Genomic DNA, 24,133 nt, shown 5'->3' on the forward strand with positions numbered 1-24,133 from the left:
TCTTATTAATATATTATCTTTAAACTTTTAGTTCTCCTTAATTTAATAGATAAATCTTTTAGAATAATAAGTTTTTATCTATTAGCTTAATTTTATAGTCTTATTAGCTGTATTTAGGGACTCCTATCTCTAGTTCTTCTCTAAATAATTTATTATATATCTAATATTCCTTTAGAATATTCTTAAGTTAGTCCTGGCTTATAGTTAATAGTCTATCCTTTTACAGGTCTTATTATTAGAGAATGCCTAGGATCTCTATTTTACTTTTCTAGCCTTTCTTATGCTTATATTATACTCCTTTTAGAGGTAATAGAATCTTTATTTTATACTAGTTTATACTTTCTCTTTTAGTTATAGGTTAAGATCTCTTCTTACTTATTATAATTATTTTATTATTACTATTAGGGTCACTAGGGAAAGTAATCTAGCCAGTCCTCTAGTTTATATGCAGGTTTTATTATCTAAGCTAGTTTATACTAAGTAAGATATTTATATTTTCTCCTAAAGGTATAATATTAAAGCTTATTTCTTAATTTTTTCCTCTAATGCAGACCTTAAGGTAATTAATCTCTTAATCTATAATACTATTATTATAATTAAAGTACTATCCTTCTGTATTTATAAGTTAGTATAATAGTTACTTCTTCTTCTATAGTAATCCTAGCTTTATAACTATTCTTAGATTAATAAAGTTCTTCTTTGCCTTACTATTAATTTATATATTTAGCTATCTTCCCTTAATCTAAGCTTATAGTACTAGGCAATTAGGCTTATTATCTTATATGGCTCCTAGAGCACTTATAGGTATAGGTCTTATCTATTCTTACTTAGTGCTTTCCTATAGCTTTATTATTATAAGAAGTATACTCCTTTTCCTAAGGCATCCTTATAAGTTTATTTATAGTTATTATTTATATATTCTTTGCTGTTAATATAATCTTTAATAAATTTATTATTAAATAGTTATTATTAAAAGCATATTTCTAGTTCCTTATACTGTTTTTTAGGTATTTTTAGATATATTTTATATCTTTTAGATTCTATTATTTATTTATTATATAATACTCTAATGTTTTTAAGGTATAACTAATAATATTTTTCTAAATCTATATATCCTTTAATATAATTTACCTTACTTAGTTCTTATTATTCTTTTATAAGTTCTAACTTATATTTATACTATTATTGCCATACTTTCTTTTATTTATCTATAGGCTTTCCTCTAGTATTATAAGGTTTCTTAAAGAATTTATTTATTACTTCTAGTTTATTATCTAATATTATATCTTTTAAACTAGTGTTATTAATTAAAACCTAATTAAATCCTTTACTAAGGTTAATAGGTTTAAAAGTACTTTCTTATTTTATATATTCTTTTAGGGTTAAGGCTTTAAGTTCTTCTTTAACTTCTATAATTTCTAGTATTATTTATTTAATTCCTTTGCAGAGGTTCTTATTTCTTTAGATCTTATAGTAATATAGCATATAAAATTATAATTCTACTACTCTGAGATTCTTATACTATAGATATACTAGGTATCCCTTTATTTTAGTTACTAAATACGGCTTATTATTTAATATGCCAGGAATTATTATAGGGAAATAATTATTATCTTCCTTGCTTTATCTATATTCCTTATACTAATAATATTTATATAAGAGCTATAATAATTCTTTATATTTTAAATACATAGGAAATATCCTTATATTATCCTTAATGTTAAACTTAGGTTCCTTATAGCATAGATTTATAATATTATCTATATGGTATATGTATATATTCAGGGGTGCAAGTTTATTAGTCTTGCTATATTCTCTGGCTCCCTAGATATACCTATCTTCGGGTAAGGTCTATATCCTGCTGCCTGTTTTATCAAACAGTTATTTATAGGGTTATTGCCATTTCTATTCTAGGCATTTATCTTAATTGCAGAGGTATTATATAGTTTCTCATGCTACTCCTCCTCTATGTCCTATATAATAGGATTATTAACGGTGGTAGGTATAAGTCTTTGCTCCTGCCTCTCGCTCTTTCTAGAAGGTCTGTTTAGTATCTCATAGGGTGACTCTAACTAGGATATCATCCACTTATTAGAGTACTTCGGGTTACTTATCCTTATTAGGGGTAGCTTCCTTCCCTTATAGACCTTCTAGGTACTCTTTAGTTTCTTATTTCGAGAGTCTTTATTCTCTCATCATACCTAAGGTTTTAGTAGGTACTTTTTATATATTATTCTTCCTGTGTTCGGCCTCTCATCATTTCTTATTTTCTTTTGCGCAGTATTTAGGATCTTATCGCCTTTCTGCCTTATATTCTTTTCTCTTCCTCCTTATTTCTTCCTTTGCTTTATACCGCAATAATACTTAATATAAGGATTTATGGCATCTTTCGGCTTTCTCCTGTTCCTCTGCATTTTATTCTTCTTATTCTTCTTTTACTTTCCTTAGACTTTCACCGGGATAATAGCAAAGCTCCGCGTTATAGCCTGATCTATATATACCTAGCATCTAGGTTTATATAGCTATCTAGGGGTTCTATTTATTAATTACTCCTAATATTTACTTACCTCAGTTAGGGTCTTTAGGTTTCTTAGGCTAAGGATATATATTAGTAATATATTTAAACTAATTATAATTATAATATTTAACCCTAGATATATCTTAGGGTTTTCTATTATTATCTTACTATATAGCCCCGAGAACTATAGGTCTAGGTTTAGTTCTATGCTATATATTAATATATCTTTTATATTCTTAGTTAGCATTTTATTATTTAGTATTTCATCAGGGATTATATAATCCTCTGTATTTTTTAGCTTATTTTTCCCTGTATTATTTATACTACTAGTTATTAATTTCTATAGTAATACTAGTAAGTTTATTTAAATCCTTAGGTTTAGGTCTAATATTTACTATAGTATCCTTAACTTTAGACTTAAGTCCTAAGTATACTTATGCTATATAAGCCTCTTTGCCTTAGTTTAACTTAGCTACCTGGTAATAGTATTTAGCTAGGTAATTTACAGCTAATCCTCTTTATTTAAGTTATTAGATTTTTATTTCTACTATTTATTTTTTATTTATAACTCTAAAAGCATTCCTAAGTTTAGATTTAAAGTATTTATATTTTTTATAGATATATTTAGTTATTTACTTCTATTTATAGGGTAGATTATTAATATAGTTATAAATAATAGGTTCTATTATTTATAGTGCCTTATCCTTAAGGAATCCTATTTTATATTAAACTTATAGTTCTTTAGTAATAAACTAAATTAGGTAATATATCTAGTAGCTCTAGAGGGTAATAAGAAATCCTTATAATTTATTAGTATTATTATTAAATAAGTCAGGCTAATAAGGTCTAAGGATTTCTCTAGGGTTTTTTCTAGTAGTAGTAAGAGCTGCAGTATACTTAATATATTCCTTATATAGCTTTTAACTATTCTTAGCTATCTTTTTAAGTAACTCTATAATCTCGGTAAGGTTAGCTACCTTTTTCTTTAAAGCCTTAATCTTATTCTGCATAATCTTGGTATTATTCTTAGTGTTATCTAAGAGGGTATTATATTATTTTCCTAGATTATAAAGTCTCTTCTTAAGTTTCTTAACTTTATCCTCGTAGAAGTTTAGATAAATAGGAGGACTCTATATTTTATCTTCCTTATCTATCTCTATTAGGACCTCCTGTAGTTCTTCTGCGAGGGGTTATAGTTCTTTAGGGGGGGTAATATACTAGGCATATCTTGTAGTTAAAGGGCGGTTTAGAGTAGTAGGTGCTATTATATAGATATTACTTAGTATTATATAATATAATCTAAATAAAAGCTATTAATATATAATAGTTAGGTTTCTAAATAGGTAAACTAGTCTATACTAGGTTTATATTTACAGATAATATAAGGCATAATACTAAGCGATATAAAGTATTATATCTCTTAATAATTAAGTAATATATATTAGGCTTATTAATATAAAGATGCTTTATTAATAGCTAATAAGCTAAGTTCTATAAAAGTGCTAATAAATATGTTTTATATATTAAAGTAATTATATAAGGAATAATAAGTCCTAGGGATAAATTATTCTTAGCATGCAGTATTCCTGGCATATATTATTCTAATATCTGTTATTCTAATATAATAATAGCATTAGTTAGTTAATACAAGTTAGGTAGGTCTCTTACAGCTAACGCTTTACATAGAGTTTTTATAGGGTATATATAATATAACCGCTAGGGTTATAACACTTTAAGATATAAATAAGATACTAAATTAATACTATAAGGTAAAAAAAATTAGATTATAAAAAGGAAAGACTATAACTATATAGAAAGTATTATAAATAATTAATTAGATAGATATTAATATATAAGTAATAGCTAAATTATTAAGAAGTAGTAATTAAGGAAGGTTAAAGTAACTAGGTAGTTAGCGCTATAGTATATATAGTAAGGGCAGTTATAATATAAGGACTTATAAGTATATTCTTAAGTTATCTAAGGAGGAGTTTAATAAGTAAAGGTAGCCCTTTTTAAGCTGTAGCTTAAGCTTTTTAAGCTATAGCTTAAAAAGGTTAAGGAAAGTAAAGTATTTACTTATCTAGAATGCTTACTTATTAACTATATTAATTATATTTATTATATAATTAATTATAATTATAATTTTATTATTAATTTTATTTTAAATATAATTAATAAAAAAAACTTAAAAAGATTTATATAATAATAATTATTATTAAAAAAATCTACTTATTAAAATATAAATTTAATTTTATTAAAATAATTATTTTTAATTATAATTTAATTTAATTAAATAATTATATAAATTAAAAATATTATATTAATTTAATTTATTTAAATTAAGTTAATTTTAAATTATTAAGTTTTAAAAACTTAAAAAAATACCTTAAAAAAAATTATTACTTATAATTAAATTAAATAGCTTTTTTTATTATTTTTATAAATTTAAATATAATTATATATAAAAAATAGTTTTTTAATATATTTAAAATAATTATTATTATTAAAAGAAAATTACTTTTAAATTAATAAGGGCTTATAAATAAAAAGTTTATATATAAGATTTTAAAATAAATAAATTAAAAAAAAAGTTATTTAAAAAAATAAATTTAAATTAAAAAGAAAAAGAATTTATTAAGGCTTTTTATAATAATTTATATAATAAGTAATTTAAGGCTATTTAATAATAAATTAAAAAAATATTAAAAAAAATTAAATTTTAATAAAAATAAAAAAAAAATAATTATAAAGTTTTGTAAAAAAATAAATAAAAAATATATTAAGTTTTATATAAATTTAATTACTTAAAGTTAAAGGTTTAAAGTTATAATTAATATTAATATTAATAATATAAAAAAAGTTAAATAAGTTATAAAATATAATATATAATAAATTTAATCTCTTATTTATATTAATAATATATTAATATTTAATTAATTTATTAAGTTTATTATATATTATATTTTATAATTTATTTAATTCTTTTTATATTATAAATATTAATATTATAACTTTAGGTTTTTAACTTTAAGTAATTAAACTTATATAAAACTTAATATATTTTCTTTTTATAAAACTTTATAATTATTATTTTTATTTTAAATATTATAATATATTATTTCTTTTATTTTTATATTATAATTTAAAATTATAATTAATTTAATTTTTATAAGTTATTAATTTCTTTTAATAAAAGTAATATTTCTATTACTTATTTTTTAATATTATAAGGCTACTTATTATATAAGTTATTATAAAGTTTTTTTAAAAGTTTATTTTACTTTCTTTATAAGTAGCCTTTATTTAATATTTATTTAAGACTTTTAAGGCTTTTTATTTTAATATTAAAAAAGGCTATATTAATTTATAAGATATAAAAATATATTTATATAAATTAAATGATTTTATGATTAAAAAAGGCTAGCCTAATATAATTAATATTATTTTTAATTATTTAAGTTATTTTAATTTTAATAGCTATTATATAAAGCTTATTATAATTACTTTACTTAATACTTAAGAGAGCTTTTTTAATTATTTAAATTATATTATAATTTTTTATTAAATAAGACTTATTAAGCCTAAGTAATTATAAGCTTCTTTAAATAATAGGTATTATAATAAGGTAGGTATAATATTATTAGTAATTATAATTAAAAGGTATTTAAATTAAATTACTTATTATATATTAAATAATTTAAATATAATATCTATAAGAATTAGTAAAAAAGTAGCCTTTAAAGTAAGATATAAAAAGAGATTAAGGCTAGCTAAAAAATAAAAAATCTTTAGCTAGGTTTATATATAATTAGGTTTTAGGCTATAATTAAGGCAGCTACTTATAATAATATTAACTTAATAAAGCTTTACCTATTAAGAAGTAATAAATATTTAAATTATATTAAACTTTGAAAATACTTATATATACCTTTTAAGGCTAACTTATAAACTTAAAAAAAGATTTAATTAATTAGTATAATTAAATAATTATAGCCTAATTAATTATTATTAATAATAATTTTATAATAATATATCTTATAATAAAAAAAAGAGTTTTTAGCTTATTTTAATATAGCCTTTTAAGATTAAACCCTTAATAGTAATTACCTCAAAAGGATAATAATAAAAAAGGTATTTAGCTTATTAAAAATAAGAAAAATATTCTTTTTATACTTATAAATTAAAATTACTTATTTAATTAAATCTTAAGGTTTAAAGTAATAATTATATAATTTACTAAGATTTAATATTAAGGTTATTATATTTTTTAATATAATATATAATATATTATATTATATTATATTAACAATAAATACTTTATTTTATTATCTTATTTTAATACCTTTAGTTCTATTTTATATATTATTTAATAGGTATTTTAACTTTTAAATATAAGCTATTAAAATTATAATTATTTTAAGTTTAAATTAAGGCTTTTATAAGCTTTTTAAAACCTACCTTTAAGGTAAAAAATAAAATATTTATTTACTTATTTATTTAATTTACTTATTATTTATATTATATAATTAACTTAATTATATATTTAATTAAGTTAATTATAATAATACTTAAGTTAATTAAATATATCCTTAGTTTAAATTACTATCTTTTTATTAATTTTACTTTATTTATTTTTATATATAAGGTTAATTAATTATATATCTTGTTATATATTTAATTAATAAAGGCTAATTATAACTTTAAGTTAATTTAACCTTTATTAATTAACTTATATAAAAGTTAACTTAATTTTTTATAAAACCTTACCTTTATTTTATATTTATCTTAGAACTTTATATGTAAATTCTTTTTATACTTTTATAATTTAAAATTATAATTAAGCTAGTTTATATATTACTAATTTAAAAGTAACTCCTTGTTAATAGTAATAACCCTTTTAGATATATTAAAGAATTACCTTTTATATATAATTAAACCTATAAAGGCAGTAAGAAAGGCTGCCTAATCTAATTAAAGGTAATAACTTTCTCTTAGGCCTTTTTTTAAGTCCTTAAGACCTAATAGCTTAGAATTAATATAATTTAAATTAATTAAACTAATATAATACCTCTAATTTATATAAATAATTAATTAAATTAGGCTATAATTAAAAATAGCTATTTTAATAAGGTTAAATCTATATCTTAATAAGAAGTTCTTTCTAATAGTAGTTATTATTATATAAATCTCTTTAAGTTCTTTTTTATTAATTATATTTAAGGCAGGCCTAATAGCTAAATTAAGGTTATAACTAATTATATAATAAGTATAATTATATAGCTATAAGCTATTTTATATAATAGGTATTAAGGTAATATAATTATTATATTATTAGTAAAAAGAGTTAAAAGCCAGGTTAAAAAACTTATTTTATAATAAATAAACTAAGTATAATATTATCTTAGTCCTTTAGGTAAAATTAAAAAAAAAAGATAACTTAACTACTAAGAGTTAATATTAATACTACCTAGTTAAAGTAGTAATTATATTATTAAGGTAAATAAATTTTATATAGTTTTATAATAATAGCTAATAATACTTATATTATAACTAGTAGTTAAGGATTATAACTAGTTATTTAATAATATAGCTAGTACTTTAATATTATAGCTAGTAATACTTATTTTATAACTAGTAGTTTAATATTATAGCTAGTAATTTAATAATAAAACTAATAGTTTTATTAATATTTAACTACTTATTTATAAGAACCTCTATGCCTCTTTTTATTCCTCTGTCCTGAAGAAGAGATATCTGCAGATCGCTTCCCTTCTTGTTGTTGTAAGTTCACTCTTGCTGTATTGCCCCTGTGTCTTGATATTTGTTCCAAGGGAGGAGGAGGAGAATCCGGTGAGGGAGGATGAGTGGTTAAGCTCTCCTCAACGTTGGAGGAGAGTTTCTCATGTAGCCCTTCATATTGACCACGGCTCGAGGTCACAGCCGTAACTGAAGATGAAGGCTCTTCCTCAGCCTGGGTCAATGTCTCAGAGCCCCGCAAATTCGCCATGAACTCTGTGAAGTCCTCCACCAAAGCTTCGTCAACAAGCTCAGGCTCGGCTACCTCAGGGAAATTGTTGGTGTTGGTCATCTGTAGATCAGTGGGAGGTAGTCCGTAGAAGAGCATATACTTCCCCTCCGATTCCGCCGACCACTTCTGGGACATAATTGTCGAAGGTTCATACTCGGGGATGATGTTCGGTCCATACGGGGAATATGTCCGAACATAATCATTGCCCCCCAACTTCTCGTCCCTTAGACGCACTACAGCGATGAGCTTGTATTCGACTTTGTCCGTCTTGTCGAAGGCAAGGGTTGGACTCTCTTGTATCTCATCCCAGATTGGCAAGAGAAATTTTCGTTTGTGCGAGAAAGAGGGGTTGTCTCGGTCGACCTCGGAGCATGCAAACATCACCCTTATGACCCATGGCTGACTGGGTACAAAGCATGCCGGTATGCCGCGCCAGTCACGTCGTCCGATAGATGGAACAAGGCGGCCGTTAGACCAGTGAATGATACTTGATTCAGCGACCTCATCGTTCGAAAGATCGATTGTCTCACCGGTTCCTGCATTAAAAGGCGCCTCACTCAGGCGAAAGACATCCTTTGACCAAACAGTATCGTTCATGAGACTTGAACAACAAAGGTTATAAAAAGAAGCATCCGGTTTAAGCCCAATTTCTCTCAGCGCCTTTTCGACTTCAAGCCTTGCTTTGGTGGCATTATCTATAGCCTTTGGCCCCTCACCAAAAATGTGCCAGGCATGACCCAAGATTGGATTCTTGTGCTCAGACTCTTGAACCCAGCCAAGATCGTCGGATACACCTTCACCTAGCATTGCAAAACTGTAGATGCGACGTAAGACTACAATCAAGCAGTCCATGCCGGAGGTTTTCCTCCGGCCATGCCAGAGAGGGGCGGGTGTCGAGAATGCTCGCAGCGATGCGGCTGTGGGTGCCCTCACAATCGTAACAGTCTCGAATGTCGCCCGAGTTCTGGGTGTCGCCTGTTTCCATGTTGAGGGATCTAATGATATCAGCAACTAGTGTTGGATTCGAGAAAGCACTTACAAAGATCTTGCTTAAAGATCAGAGACTTGACTAAGCGTGGGTTGGTCTGTGGTTGGTGTGCAATGTTTTACCAGTTGCTTTGTATCAGTAAGTACTAAGATTGGATCGGAGCAAGGACAACAGACTGTAGAAGAGGACGCCTAACTAGAAAAGAATTCCCTAAGCTTAGTCTAACTTACCTAAATCTCTTCATCGCTTAGGGTCAACGTCCCAAGACTTATTGCCTCTGGATATGGTAATAGGAATTGTATCGATTTGAATGCCGACGGTACAAAGGGCTACGTACTTACAAGGGGCTCGAAATGCAGAACGATCTCTACTGAACATCACGTCAATGGCGGGTGGTCATATGTCACGGTGATTTGCTACGACCGGAAATACTCTATTTAATCAGGGGTGGACCGAATGAATGCAATTGGGAGAGGCTGGCGTGACTGTGAGTCGGTGGTGCTGGGGTTCAACATCACTACTGTGAGATGCGGTTTGTACCGTCCATGAGAGACAAGATTTGAATGAATGTCGAGCGTTGCTTCACGCGCCAAACCAGGACTTCAACTTTGACCTGGGTGAAGAGAGCTGTGAAGGAAAGCCGTGAAGAAAATCTTGAAGAAAATCGTGAAGAAAGTCATGAAGAAAGTCTGGATCAGTCAGGGATCAGATTTCGGAAAAACAATTCACAAAACGCTATCGCAAGCCATGAATTGTGCATCATGTCTCTGGCTACCGTGACGAATTTCCTTCAATGCCTTTGCGGGACGGACGGGGTTGACGATGACCACGATCCGACAACTTGTGGCAGTGAAAGAGACATTGGGAGCTGGACTCGAGCTGAGATGGTTATTACTCGTGACAAAGGCTACGGAGCCTGACCTCTCCGTTCTTAACAGGTCAAGATAGCGGCCATTGGTATTTAAGGGCCTTCAATTCACAATCCGTCAACATTCCCGTGACCCCAAGGCACGGCCTGTGTAGCCCTCGGGGTATAGCCAGGAAGCCTGGCACAGCGGAGGCTTGAACCGGTCTTTTTTTGCTTTTTTGACCTCTTTCTAAGCTCCGTGCGATGATACAAGATGCATCATTTTTAAAGTGCAAGGTCAGGCGACTGACTACTAAAGTCGTACTTTGAGAGGAAGTGAGATGAGTGACGGACAAGTGAGGGAAGAGATGGCTACTTATAGGCAATATCATGTGACTTGTCCTTCATTACAGGCCCTTTGTTTTCATGCATCTTCGTATGTTTGCGAGTATTACTATGAGTCACTACTGAAAAAGCAAATGGATTGCGCTTTCGATAGCTCAAATTCTTGTTTAAGCAATGACTTCAAGAAAATGTTGACCTGACTGGTGAAGGTTCGTGATGACACGTATATCGGTGCTATCAGGGAAGAAGGTTTAGAGTAATCAGAAGGTCGTGGCAGTATTGAGTTTATGAGTTAATCCTAAGGTTAGAAAATACACTTTTGATTTAGCATAATAGTTTCACACACACTGATATAACCTTCAGCCTCAAAAGTTTCTCGACAGATGACTCACCCTTCTCTATATAAAACGGCCAGCTGTCCCCCTTCTACACTATCCAACTCTCACCACAAAACTCAACATGTCCAACGAAACAAACACTACCGAGCCCAGTACTCGCCCCCGAGCCGGTCTTGTCGCAAGTTCAAGGCCAGATCCTCCTCATGGCTACAGGTACACGTCTTACCCTAGTACAGGCCATGCGATCCAAGGTCCTTGGAACGATCCACAAAGTTCTCTCCGACGACAAATCATCGAAGCACTTGGAGACATGAAGTGGTTCGACATCGCTGTCCTTCGTTTCGGATACGCAGAGTCCTATGAAGCTCTGGAAGATCGATCAACATGTCCCGTCACTATACTCATCTCAGTGAGGGTGGGCTCAATAACATCTGAGCAGGGACACGCAGCGGTCCTCAAATGCAAACAAATTCTTGACGAATTCGATCTCTCCGATGTTGAAGTCGACATCCAAGAGGCTATGAATTTGGGGTCGGCATGGTGGTGATTAGCCCCATCTTACGATATGCACAATATTCCGCTTCATCAGTGCCTAATGCTGTTGAGATTGGTGGCATGACAAGGTCGAATTGAGATCAAGCTCACATGTTGTTCACGCGATGGCCTTGGAGAGTCTGGGGAGGCCTCCATTTCTACTAGATCATGGGCAGACGAACCGTGGCGACTCACGTACATGTCGGTGTCTGGATGTTGCCTACTTAGTTGATACGTAGAAATAAATGCGGTTGGCACAAGATTTGAACTTGAGAGGCAATTCTGCGATCGCTGTAGATTGAACTACTGTACATGCTTCTTCACCTCCCGATCAACCCCAAGCCACAACATATCCGGTCGACTGTAGTGTCCACAGACATCCACAAAACTCTTGCAGCGTAGAATCTCATCCAAATCAAGTGTGGCATACAAGATCCCCTCCTCACATTGAGGTATATCCTCGGTGAGAATCCTTCCGTCGGGACCAAAGATTGCAGAGCTACCTCCTCCTGGAGTGCTCATGACAGCCCCTCGTTCTGTGTTCATGAGGCTGATCCCCTGTTCACTGATGATGGATGTCGCATGAAGGACAAAGGCTTGTGATTCGATTGCGTACGTTTGAGATAATGCGCGGGCGCCTGTTTGTCAGTAACTGTCCGAACAGATGTAAGTGAGCGAATACCTTCTCTCGACATGGACCACAATTCCTTCTCGTCCTTGTATGGATGCAATGGCGGCCACGCAGCAACATGGATCTGCTCACGGTGGCTGTAGAGGTAATACTTTAGCAGGGGCTGAATATGCTCCCAGCAAGAGAGTGCTCCGACACGGCCGACCCTTGTATCAACAACGCTTGTAAGGGCATCACCAGAAGCATCACCAAAAATTGTTCTCTCCATGTGGGTAGCTTTTATCTTCCGTCGAAGTGCAAGCAGCTTGCCGTCAGAGTCTATGATGGCCTGTGAGATGTACAGAGTGTTGTGAAAGTTTTCCGAGAACCCAAGGACGACTGTCATGTCGTTGTCGGCTGCGCATTGCTGGATTCTTGCCATCTCTGGGCCATCGGCGCGCATTGAGTTTTTGATGTACCGGCTCGCGAGATCTGTATCAACTGGCCGCGCCCTTTGACGTCAGCACCGAATAAGCGTTCATGGTGTCCATGCCGATAACTTACCAGATCCAAGCAGGGTATCCTGTAATCCAACACTCGGGGAATGCCAGGAGCTCAGCACCTCCTTTGGCGGCTTCAACGATCAAAGCACAGGTCTTGTCGATTGAACCCTGCAAGTCAAGCCATCTGGGTTCAGCTTGCGTGACTGCGACTCTGACTTGATGTCGAGTGTCCTTGGAGGCGATTCCCAGCTTTGCCATTGGGGAGTCTTGTGTAGAAGAGTCAATCATGGTGTCGCACCTGATGAGTCTTTGTGAATGAAGTTGCTGGCCATGGCAAGCCATTTAAGGCAAGTACAAGACATCAATCTTGCACATTGACTTTCTACCAATCAGCTTCGTATCATCTGCGGAATCTTGACATCCGCCGCTAAATCTCACTTATCAGCTTCCCCGCAAAGTTCATCCCCACCTCCCCGCGATCAGGGTGTTATCAGCGGCGGCTCTTTCGCATCCGCCGCTAATGAGTGGAGCATCTCTTATGATAACCAGATACCGATAGATACTGTGATGGGCTTTCCGAGCTCACTCGGGAGTGTTCCGTTAGACTGTAGCTGATATGAACTCACTGACATAAATATGGCCATGCAGTGACCATTGTAGCCAGCAAATCAGCGCTTACACCATCACCATGGCTTTCGGCGTCCTTGAAAGTAATGCTTCTGAGCAACCTGCTGGGACTGTCTTCCTCGAAGACTCTCAAGATGGCATGCACACAATCTTGGTGCCTTCACCCTCCAACTCTCCCAATGACCCTCTCAACATGTCACGAATCCGAAAGGAGCTGTACTTCTTGACCCTCCTCTTTGGTGCCTGCGTAACTGGCGCTCTTGGTCCTGTCCTCGTTCCAGCTTTCGGCATTGTGTCGCAGACCTTCCAAACACCTCTCTCGAATGTGGCTCTACTCAACGGGTCGCTCATCCTTGGTCTGGGCGTGAGCTCTTATTTTTCGGCAATCATTTCAGATCTCTGGGGTCGCAGGATCATTTTTGTCCTGACTTCAATCTTGCTGGTAGTGTCCAACATCTGGGCGGCTGTTTCGCAAGGATACGGGTCACTCCTGGCAGCCCGTGTATTCCAGGGACTGGCCATGGGACCATGCTTTTCTCTGGCTGGTACATCTTGCGTGAATGACGTCTTCTTTCTTCATCAGAGAGGTCGAAGGGTCGGTCTGTGGAATTTTGCCGTCATTGTCTCTGTCAACATCGCCCCGGTCATCAGCGGGTATCTCATTGTCGACATGGGCTGGCGATGGGCCTTTTGGTTCCTTGCTGTCGCTTTCGCTGTTGGATTGATCATGGTGGTCTTTTTCCTCCCCGAGACCAAATGGGACAGGGACGAAGTTATATCAGGTGGAAATGAAAAGACAGATGAAAAGGTTGCCGTCGAGACTGCACCAGTTGTCGAGTCGGTCACTCCATGGAAGAAGATCTGTGGAGTCCAACATCTCCAATTCGCCAGCGCACAAGAACTACTGCCCAGTCTTGTCAGCCCTATTCTTATGCTTCGACATCCTGTTGTCATCTGGGGTTGTATCATGTGGTCAATCACCTTTACCTGGGTCATTGTTCTTGGCACTGTAGCTGACCAAATCTTTGGCGCTCCACCATACAGCCTCGACCCAACCCAGGTCGGACTCGTCATTGGCATAGCTCCTCTTGTTGGATCTGCCTTGGGAACGTTGATCTCTGGTTGGATGTCTGATCTTGCCGCTCACTACATGTCCGTATTCAATGGGGGTCTGTACGAGCCTGAATTCCGACTTGTTGTCATTGTGCCTTCTGCAATCACCATGACTGTAGGAGCTTTTGGCCTTGGCGATGCAATTGACCATGCCAGGCCGACAATGGTCTGTTGCGTCTTTCTGGCCCTGATCAACTTTGGCGTTGGCGCAGGCTGTACGGGTATCGTGACGTATACCAATGATGTGTGTATGGATCGTGCGGGCAGCGCATTCGGATTGGCAATGGTATGTCTTCTTATCTTTCTTCAAGGTCAGCGCTAACTTTCACAGCTTATCAAGAGCTCGTTCGCATTTGGTCTTACCTTTATGCTCAACAATTATTATGCCACAAAAGGGCCGATGGTCTTCTTTAGTACCTGGGGAGGTTTGACTCTGGGTATCTGCCTGACAACTGTTCCGCTGTACGTATTCGGAAAGAGAATTCGAAGCTGTATGGGTCGATATTGAGTCTGAAGTTTAATATGAGGACCGGGGATGTGGATGCAGGCTGTGCGGTTACTGTGTAGTCATCTGGTGACAAATATTTAGCTCGTCTAGTCGCTTTCGTGAAACACCCATTCTCCCGTAGGCGTCGACAGGTCAATGGTATCCAAATTCAGAGGCTCTTCGAGATTGGCAAACAGCATACCCCAATCTAGATCATTGGTATCGGCTTGCGGAGTGGTCTCCTGTGTCGGTGCGATGAGAGGAACACTGTGCCTCATAGGCAACGCCGAAACAACCTTCCATCTGTTGGCCAGCTCTCTCAGAAGCAACAGACCTCGTCTTGCCCTTGTCCATCTTTTCATTTTTTCCAATGCATCAACACAGACTCGGAACCGGTGTACCGATTGGCTGCGAATGGTCGAGTTGGTTGATGTCGCATTCAGCAGTAGACTCACAGCAGCTGTAAGAACACAGTGTATCGCAAAGAACGGGGCGTTCTCCATCTTGGCCTCTTTGTCGTATTGTCGGATTAATCTGACAAGGGCGTGTGCGGAGGTCATGTTTGTTCTGATGGATAATTGATGAGCGGCACTCCCATTCAGTTCCCTGAGATATGGCCGATGTATCAGAAGTAACGACATGTTATAGACCATATGAAGGAGGATGACTTGGGGGTTCATGTTGTTTTTTCGAAGTTCAAGGTCGCGGCCCATTTGGCGGAAGAAGTTCATATGATGATCTCTGGCTTCCGAGAGAAGTTGATGCCGTTCGAAATGTTCAAGTTCTCCAAACTCGAAAGAGTAGCTGTACAGTCAGCTCCGAACCTCATCACACAGGGCACTCACATTTTATCCATGTATCGGTCGTGAATGAACCACATCTGGCAGTGAGCGTCAAAGACCGTGTCCTCTGTCGTGGGGTTGCTGCATGCTTTGAGATACGGTGTCGCTCGAACTCTCCGCCACGGAATCATGCAATTCCGTCCGAGCATCGAGGTGGAAATTCTAGACATGTAAGTATCCCATTTTGCTACCTGCTCTTCGAGCCCTACCTGTCCATTAAAAAGACCGACCAGAACGTTTGTACACGTACGCTCTTCTCAATTGAGTCTGAAGGCGGCCCAATCGGTATCTGCATGACATTCTCGAGAGAACTCACATGCAGCCCGAGGTGAACTATCAGGCTCGCCGCCATAGCTGTGATTTCAGCTTGTATCAAACAGCTCGTGACCAAGGATACGTACAATTATACAGCCATGCATTGTTCTCGTTTTCCAGTGCCAGCTCGCGCCAAGTCAATATCGCCAGGGCCTGTGCCGTCACAGTGTTAGGGATTGTACGGCAACACTCCATCACGATAGCCTCAGCTCGGTCAGCATGCATCTGCCCCTGTGAATCCGCGAAAAGACTCGCTGCTGCCAAGACTGATACTTGCAACAGCTCACCTTCAAGAGTCTCTTGAGGCGCTTTGAGAGTTTCGATGACATGAGGAGGGACGAAATGATGGACTGAATTGATGTGCTGTCGGAACAGGTCGAGTAGCGCTTGAACACTCTCCGTTTCCGGCTCAGGCCTGATGGCCTCGGTCTCAATGCCATGGTTCGTAACAGGGAAACAGAAGCTACCAGATGGACCAAGAAAGGATGTCTCTCCACTACCATGAAGGTTCATCCGCCACATCATTGAGCTCACGTCATTGATGGCAGAGGTTTGGCTGTCATCCACGGTGTGCGCAGCATCATCTTCTAGACTGCTCGATGCAAAGTCTGGAAGATTAGCATATCCACATGCAGCCTCAAGCTTTCTTACGTAGTCTTTGAGGGCAAGGACTTGATCTTCAAGGTTGGATACAAGCTCAGAGTCTCGCTGTTTCCTTGTCAAGTTAGCGAGTGGACAAGACCGGATCAAGAGACATACCTCTTGGGTCTTTCGAGCACGTAGACGCATTCAATGTTGTTCTTCAAACATGATGAGCATGGAGAATTTCCATCACACTACGATTGTTAGCGCCATAAGCAACAGACGAAATGACTGACCTTTCGCTTCCTTCTCCGACACGTCTCACAGGCTTTGGCGACTCTGGGCCTGGATTCCACTGAATTGGGGTCCTGGCCGGGATATATCGGTTGCGTCAATCCAAAAGCGCCATCATTGATCTCCCCATCTGTCGTACAAGGAAGAAATCCTAAGTTTGGGTCCATGAGAATTGTTGGTGACAGATGAAGGTGCGACAATGGAGGGGTGAGTTGCCATTTAACTGATGACTCAGCCGGGTAGATCCCGAAGAAGGCGCTGCGACCTAGAAGGCAGGAACCCGAGACTACGATCATGAGGTGAAAGGCTTCATTGGGATAACTTGTCGGATAATCAATGCTATACTGTGATATGATGACAGCTGTCGTCTATTGTCTCTAAAAGTACTTCTGAGTTTGGGCAAAATGCATGCCTGCAGCAAAGTGAAAAAGTTTGGCCGCAACAACTGTACGCTCTCTCTTGGAGTACTCAACCAAGCGCTGATACAGTTCAGACAAAGGAATAATCTCCCGTTGAATGTGTTCTCCATCGTCAAGTCTTTGTTCCGGCTCCTCATCGTTTTCGCCCAATTGAACCTCAACCATGGCCAGTTGCATGTTGGCGTTTGTCATTCCGGGATCGGCAGCTTGCGCAGGACTGACACTCAAAACCTTGCAATCATATCCAGTTTCCTCCTTGAATTCTCGAACAGCTGCTTCTTCAGCAGTCTCTTCAGCGTCGATGAGTCCAGCAGGCCATTCGATGGTGTAGGCATCAAGAGGGGGTCGGTATTGAATGACGAGTAGAGTGGAAGCAGGCTTTGATGGATGAAGAAGAATGTTTCCCATAGCTACAGCATCAACACCAGATTTTCCTCTTGTTTTTCGTGTTGCGACCTCCCATGTTCGTGCCTTTCCGACTTGATCGACGTACTCGATCTTTTTGAGGGTTACCCACTTTGCCTCATCAATGGGGAGGTCAGAGGTTTTGGTAATGACGGGTTCTTGTGTTTTCTGAGTCATGGTGAATGGTCGGGTAAGAGAGAGACGAAAGCGCGGTTTGAAGCACTGGCGGAGAGGGAGATGGCGCATGTGGTTGAGTGTTGAATGAGGGATTGATTGAGGATGAGTGAAGACAGTGAGCGGGGAATGGCTGACAGTTTGGCACTGTGCGCGTACTGTGTGTCGTCACCACAAGCTCAATTATCACGACATTTAGGTTGGTGTTTAGTTCACTGAATATGTTGAGTTTAATGAGTGATTCATTTATTGAGAGCCTCTCTTATGTTACTGGCAGCTGTGTATGTAACATACTTTTTGTGGACTTGTTTCGCTGTCTGCGTTGTGATTAGAGATCTGGTTTAGGGTATTTTCAGCGAATCTCAAATTGTTCATAAGAAGCATGAACCAATTCGATTTTGAGTGCTGCGGTCATTTTGGGGTGACAAGAGCACGATATTCTCTTACATCTCACGAGATTAATATCTGTGCTCTAAGAATTCATAAAACTTACCCAAACTCATCAAACTCGCCAAACTTGTGATGATGCTCTGGCTTACTACAATGAACATAAGTCATAGTAAGGTTATGACCACTGATTCCCAAGCACTTCAACAACCTGAAACCAGATCTGCAGCAGGATCTCAGCTGATACAAATAGATACAAAGTGAATGCCATGATTGGTGCGAGGCCGGGGTGGTCGCATCTAACCGCCGAAGCAGGAAGTTGACAAGGGTCAACCAACAGCTTCAGGATCTCAGCTGCTCATTTAAATCGCCGACAGTAATAAACCCCTCAATTCGAATTCGTACGACAATTATCTCATTCTCATACCTTTACAACCTGAACCTTCAATATGCCTTCGATTGATGCTGACACGCCACTTCCCTCAAGTGAGGGTATCACGGAAACAAGCTCAAGTCCAGCTTCCCCAGTTAACAGGCAACGCACTCCTTCCGTTTCCATAACTCCCCCTTCTGGCAGGACCAGGGGAGAATCTCATGAGCTCACGTCTGCCATCGGCAACATTCGGCTATCTGACACAAATGGTACTCATGAATTGATCATTTGGGTCCCGCTAACAAGGCGCAGGACGCGCAACTCTCTCCCCGGAACCGAGGCGTTCCAGAAATGGTACGCCCCGAAGACGGCGTTCAAGTACCGGGGCTGTTGAGCAGCATGACGTTGCCGATGAAGAACTCCCTGATGATGCATTCCATTCCCCCGAGTTCCAAGGAGCTTTCCGAGATGCCAAGCAGCTGATGTCTAACATTCAATCTGTGCTGGGAAGCTCGAATATTCACGAAGCGCACGAGTCAACAATGGGAAAGCTCCATGAAGATGCTGGCAGACTTGCAGCGTTCGAGTACCCAGCAACCCGTACCGTCGGATTCGTAGGCGACTCTGGCGTTGGTAAGTCGCTATTGTACGTGATTGCGCCGCTGACAGTTATAGGCAAGAGTAGTCTGCTCAATTCGCTCCTCGATACAAAAGGGCTTGCAAGGACTGTAAGTAACTGCCCAAGTTTCGGACCATGCTTACATCTCAGAGCAACAATGGAGAAGCCTGCACATGTGTTGTGACAGAGTACCATTATCACAGTCGTGATACGCTTGACATTCGAGTCAATTTGTTCTCGATCGAGGAACTTCAAGATCAACTCGGCAGACTCCTTCAAGTTTATCGCACCTTTGAGCTTCATCGGGATGAGATCACTGATGCCGCTGAACGTCAAGACATGGAAGCGAATGCCAAAGTGGCCAAGGACACGTTTCAAGCCATGTTTCGCGGTCGACTGACTGACGAAGCATTCCTGATTCGTGAATCATATGGTGACGTGCTCGATAGACTCACACGTTGGGCAGCTGATGCAAGGCCTTCGCCTTTGAGAACTTGGACAGGTCTCTCGCCACAAGTCTGCTCCAATATTTTGATGGCGCTCTCTTCTGAGCCGGCATCAAGAGATTCTCCAGCGACGTGGCCCTACATTCGAAGCATCAAGTAAGTTACATCCCCAGAATTGAACCGACTGACAAGAAAGGGTCTTTTTAAATGCGCATATCCTCAGCCGAGGCTTGATTCTTGTGGATCTACCCGGCCTTCGAGATCTCAACTCTGCTAGAAGAATCATCACTGAACGTTATCTCCTGGAATGCAATGAGATCTTCGCAATCTGCAACATCGGACGCGCAGCCACTGACGAAGGTGTTCATCAAGTTTTTGACTTGGCCGACCGTGCTCGCCTGTCGAATGTCGGCATAGTCTGTACTCGTTCTGATGTGAGTAGTAGTGAGCATGTGTGAACCTCGCTGACCATGCAGGACATTGACCCTGAAGAGTCAATTCGAGATTGGCCCGGCAGAAGGGCAAGACATATTGAGCAGCTGTTGGAGTATATCGAAACGACAAACAAGGAAATTGAAGAATTGAAGGCAGACATCGAAGATTACGAGGCCGCAGACCTATCCGAACATGAAAGACGGGAGCTTGCAGAATGTCGGGAAGATCTACGACAAGCAAGGTATGTTTCCGACTATTACTGGTAACTGCTAACAATTTTAGCATCCGCAAACAGAACTACGACTTTGAGTAAGTTGGCCAAAGGTAACAAGATCTGGCTAACATTTGCAGACTCAAAGAATATCTGATCACAACCCGCAATCGGATCATCATTGACTCACTCACAAACACCTACGCCGGCAGAGTTACAGATTCTAGAGTGTTTTGCGTGAGTAACACAATCTACTGGCAAAACAGAACTGCAAGGAAGTCTGAGGCCGAACGATATCTCCACCTAAGTGGCATTTTGCAAGTCCGAAAACACTGCATCTCCATTGTCGCAAACAGTCAACGACGAATTGCCACGCAATACATGAAAGACCAGATCCCTGCGTTGCTTGCTGACATCGAGCTATGGGTCCAATCTGGAGCCCGTACTGCGAGTGAAGAACGTCGCGAGGCACTCTGCCAAACTCTCGACAGTGTTGAGCGTCGTCTGAGGAAGGTATGAGATTATCGAAGTTGTGTTCCGACTGACGTGTATAGGACTTTGCATCGCGCGCTTTTTGTCGCCTAGCAAGAGGATACAACGAAGACTTTACAGAATACGTTTACAACAGTGAGTACCTCGGTTCGGTCAGAGTTAAACTGACCTTTAGATCGTCACGTTTCTTCATGGAGCCGGTCAGCCAAAAATGCAAGCCAAGACTGGGCAGGGGTGCGTTCTCACGATATTGTTTGGCCAAGCTAACACATTCAGTGGCATCACAGTAAGTTGGCAATGTCCCAAAGGTTCAGCACTAAAGAATAGGTTCTTATTCTGCATTTTGTCGAAACTTTGGGGACTATTGCACACCTGCAATCGGATCACGAAACTGGAACGAGGAGGCTATGGATGAGATGGTTAGTGATCTTGGAGGGCCTTGGGAGGAAATGTGTGGTTCTCTACGGGAGCGACAGTCGAGTATGCTTGAGAATGCCGACGAATTCGCGGACATGGCTATTGAGAAACTTGGTAAGACCTTATACCACTGACTGGGCATGCTGACATGAGTAGAAGAGCATGATTCTGTCGATTCTTTGACTCAAGCTCTTGAACACCGCCAGAGTATATTCCTGGCTGCTATCGAGAAGGTCAATGATGACTTCGAGAACAGCCTCAGGTGAGTTACTTGTGCTTCATCGACGTCGCTGACAGGCCAGGGTTCTCCGCATCGAGTCGCTTTCTGGCCTTCGAAGTTCAATTTTCGGAAAAGCGATGGAACCATTTTACAATAAGTGCAATGCTGAATTTGGTACGTTTACACATCGTTTACTGATGCAGCTAACCCTCCAGGCCGGGGATGTGATGCTCGTCGAAAGGCAATCATCAGAGGGGCTTTGAGCGATGAAGATTTGTTCACCAAGCTCATGAGAAGCCTCAAAGACAGTTTCCGGGCCAGTTCAGAGGCCACTCAGGCGAAGATACAGGAAGCGACTGTGGAGTATTTGCGCGTTATTGAGGAACGGTTTGACCTCGTTCGGGGCGAGAACGTCGCCCGGGAAAGTGAGCAAGATCCAGACTTTCGACTTCGGGTTGACCAAGTTGCCCGAGCTGGGAGGGAGACTATGCAGAGGGTTCACCAAGTTATCTGATTTCGATCTTTATTTAACTATGTCTAATTAATGCGATTGTTATCCTGACAGATTGCCTATTCAGGAAGCGGGGCTGGTTGTAAGAAGGCGTTACATCACTCGACAGAACACCTTCTGACAACAGAGAATAAATATTTCGTCGAGAATTGCGTTCTGCTAAACTTCTACAGCATCCCAAAATGTCCTCTCGCACGATGCTTCGACACGGTCTGCGCCCGCTCCGTCCTCATGTTTTATTCCGTCGTTATATCTCGACTCGAGATATGACGGCTACAGATTTGAAGAAGCTGAAAGTTGATCAATCCCGATTGATGGACACTCTTCATGAAACCTGCAAATGGGGTACTGGGCTCAAATGGGGAGAGTGAGTCTCGCGGTCCTTGTCAGATCAAGCTAACAGAATAGCAACCCGACCGACATCGGAATGTCACGGCTGGCACTTTCGGATTCAGACAAAACAGTCCGAGATTGGTTTGTTGAAACTACAAAGTCTCTTGGATGTAAAGTGACCATTGATTCCATTGGAAACATCTTTGCAATTCGACCTGGCCGTAAAGATGGTCCTCCAACTATGGCTGGAAGTCATTTGGATACCCAACCTACTGGCGGTCGCTACGATGGTATCCTCGGCATCCAAGCAGGAATAGAGATGCTCAAGATTCTTCAAGACCACGATGTTGAGACAGAGTACCCTGTCGGTGTAGTCAATTGGACAAAGTAAGTCACCAGTCCATTATCGACAATTCTGACCATTCAGTGAGGAGGGTGCCCGATTTCCAATCAGCATGATGGCTTCTGGTGTCTGGGCTGAAGCGATCTCTGAAGAGAGGGCTCACAGCTTGAAGGAGGTATCCGGTAACGCAACAGTCAAATCTGAACTGAAGAGAATTGGGTATCTCGGTGACACACCCGCAAGCTACAAGGCCATGCCAATCGGGGCGCATTTCGAACTTCACATCGAACAGGGACCGATTCTCGAGAGGGCTGGAAAGAATATTGGGGTCGTACAAGGTGTTCAGGCCTATAAGTGGTTCACTATCGACATCACTGGACGAGGTATGTGAACGGGACTCAGATGAACATGGCTAACTGGTTAGATGCCCACACTGGCTCAACCCCATTCTCCGACCGAGCCGATGCTCTTTTACTCGCTGCAAGATTGATCACTCACTCTCATCGACTGGCGACAAAGCACAAGGCTCTTGCATCGACTGGCATTCTGAACCTCACTCCTGGAAGCACCAACACCATTCCCGGTCACGTCAGCTTCACTCTTGACATTCGCTCTCCATCCGATGAGACAGTCGAGAAGCTTGAAGAGGAGCTGCGCCGCGACTTTGATCTGCTGGCCCAGGGAACAGACGTAGACGGATTACTGGCCGGATCAACTCCTGCCTTACCACTGTCTCTCAAATGGCGAACCGACACAATCTCAACTGCGACAAAGTTCCACCCGGATTGTATTCAAGCAGTCAGAGAATCTGCCGAGTCTATCCTTGGAAAAGATGCTGCTATTGACATTTCTAGCGGCGCCGGTCACGACAGTGTCTACACAAACAAACATTGTCCTACGACCATGATCTTTATCCCATGCAAAGGGGGAGTCAGTCATAACCCGGAAGAGTACTCATCTCCTGAAGAGTGCGCAATTGGAGCAGAGGTTCTGTGTCAGGCAGTTGTCCGATATGATCAGAAGAGGGTATAACAGTCGTGAAACTAGACAGAATATCTCAAGTTCATCGCAATCTTCAAAATTGATGACATTCACATCTAGCTTCATTTAGTGCCACCAAATTGAACATGTATTGGAATCCTCCCCACCAGTGTTCCGATGATACAGCTGTAGCAGCGCAAATAAATTGGCAACCAGCGCCCAACAAGGAGCCAGAGTTGTCGTAAACGAGGTCTTCGGCGCGGGCTCTCTACCCTCTTCCATAAGTTGTCCCACTCCCAATTCCAGGTTCTTCCCGTTCCACACAGTGTAATAACCTTTGAGAACTGGAATTCCAAGATCCAAACAGCCGCAAGATCACTGATGGGAATTGGG

At 38.8% G+C, this 24,133-nt stretch overlaps 6 protein-coding genes across 6 annotated transcripts; 3 read left to right on the forward strand and 3 right to left on the reverse strand.

The window, feature by feature from the left end:
- Positions 1-8,219: 8,219 nt before the first annotated feature.
- FOBCDRAFT_204899 (uncharacterized protein) lies at positions 8,220-9,915 on the reverse strand (the record flags this gene model as incomplete). Its single annotated transcript, XM_054706435.2, has 3 exons — positions 8,220-9,544; positions 9,589-9,618; positions 9,879-9,915. 3 exons carry the CDS (start codon positions 9,913-9,915, stop codon positions 8,220-8,222), a joined length of 1,392 nt encoding a protein of 463 aa, XP_054562410.2.
- A 1,270-nt stretch (positions 9,916-11,185) lies between these two features.
- FOBCDRAFT_321705 (uncharacterized protein) lies at positions 11,186-11,614 on the forward strand (the record flags this gene model as incomplete). Its single annotated transcript, XM_054706436.2, has 1 exon — positions 11,186-11,614. The coding sequence occupies one exon, from the start codon at positions 11,189-11,191 to the stop codon at positions 11,612-11,614; it is 426 nt and encodes a 141-aa protein (XP_054562411.1).
- A 290-nt stretch (positions 11,615-11,904) lies between these two features.
- On the reverse strand, positions 11,905-13,002 carry FOBCDRAFT_296702 (carbon-nitrogen hydrolase; the record flags this gene model as incomplete). Its single annotated transcript, XM_031189078.3, has 3 exons — positions 11,905-12,239; positions 12,284-12,723; positions 12,776-13,002. 3 exons carry the CDS (start codon positions 13,000-13,002, stop codon positions 11,905-11,907), a joined length of 1,002 nt encoding a protein of 333 aa, XP_031036343.3.
- Positions 13,003-13,402: 400 nt separating this feature from the next.
- On the forward strand, positions 13,403-14,962 carry FOBCDRAFT_277720 (major facilitator superfamily domain-containing protein; the record flags this gene model as incomplete). The annotated part of the gene is made up of 2 exons (XM_031189077.2): positions 13,403-14,740; positions 14,786-14,962. 2 exons carry the CDS (start codon positions 13,403-13,405, stop codon positions 14,960-14,962), a joined length of 1,515 nt encoding a protein of 504 aa, XP_031036342.2.
- An 86-nt stretch (positions 14,963-15,048) lies between these two features.
- FOBCDRAFT_242393 (uncharacterized protein) lies at positions 15,049-18,530 on the reverse strand (the record flags this gene model as incomplete). Its single annotated transcript, XM_059610486.1, has 8 exons — positions 15,049-15,745; positions 15,787-15,945; positions 15,993-16,137; positions 16,185-16,806; positions 16,977-17,313; positions 17,362-18,130; positions 18,267-18,289; positions 18,466-18,530. The coding sequence occupies 8 exons, from the start codon at positions 18,528-18,530 to the stop codon at positions 15,049-15,051; spliced, it is 2,817 nt and encodes a 938-aa protein (XP_059465568.1).
- A 278-nt stretch (positions 18,531-18,808) lies between these two features.
- Positions 18,809-23,791, forward strand: FOBCDRAFT_142005 (uncharacterized protein; the record flags this gene model as incomplete). Its single annotated transcript, XM_059608137.1, has 19 exons — positions 18,809-19,001; positions 19,045-19,365; positions 19,408-19,460; positions 19,502-19,953; positions 19,994-20,231; positions 20,274-20,473; positions 20,515-20,541; positions 20,584-20,956; positions 20,998-21,070; positions 21,111-21,169; positions 21,212-21,221; positions 21,263-21,466; positions 21,506-21,614; positions 21,655-21,746; positions 21,788-22,068; positions 22,257-22,450; positions 22,492-22,803; positions 22,844-23,142; positions 23,184-23,791. The coding sequence occupies 19 exons, from the start codon at positions 18,809-18,811 to the stop codon at positions 23,789-23,791; spliced, it is 4,098 nt and encodes a 1,365-aa protein (XP_059465569.1).
- Positions 23,792-24,133: the final 342 nt, after the last annotated feature.

This window comes from Fusarium oxysporum, chromosome VIII, assembly GCF_013085055.1.
Source record: "Fusarium oxysporum Fo47 chromosome VIII, complete sequence".
NCBI classification, from domain to species: Eukaryota; Fungi; Ascomycota; class Sordariomycetes; order Hypocreales; family Nectriaceae; genus Fusarium; species Fusarium oxysporum.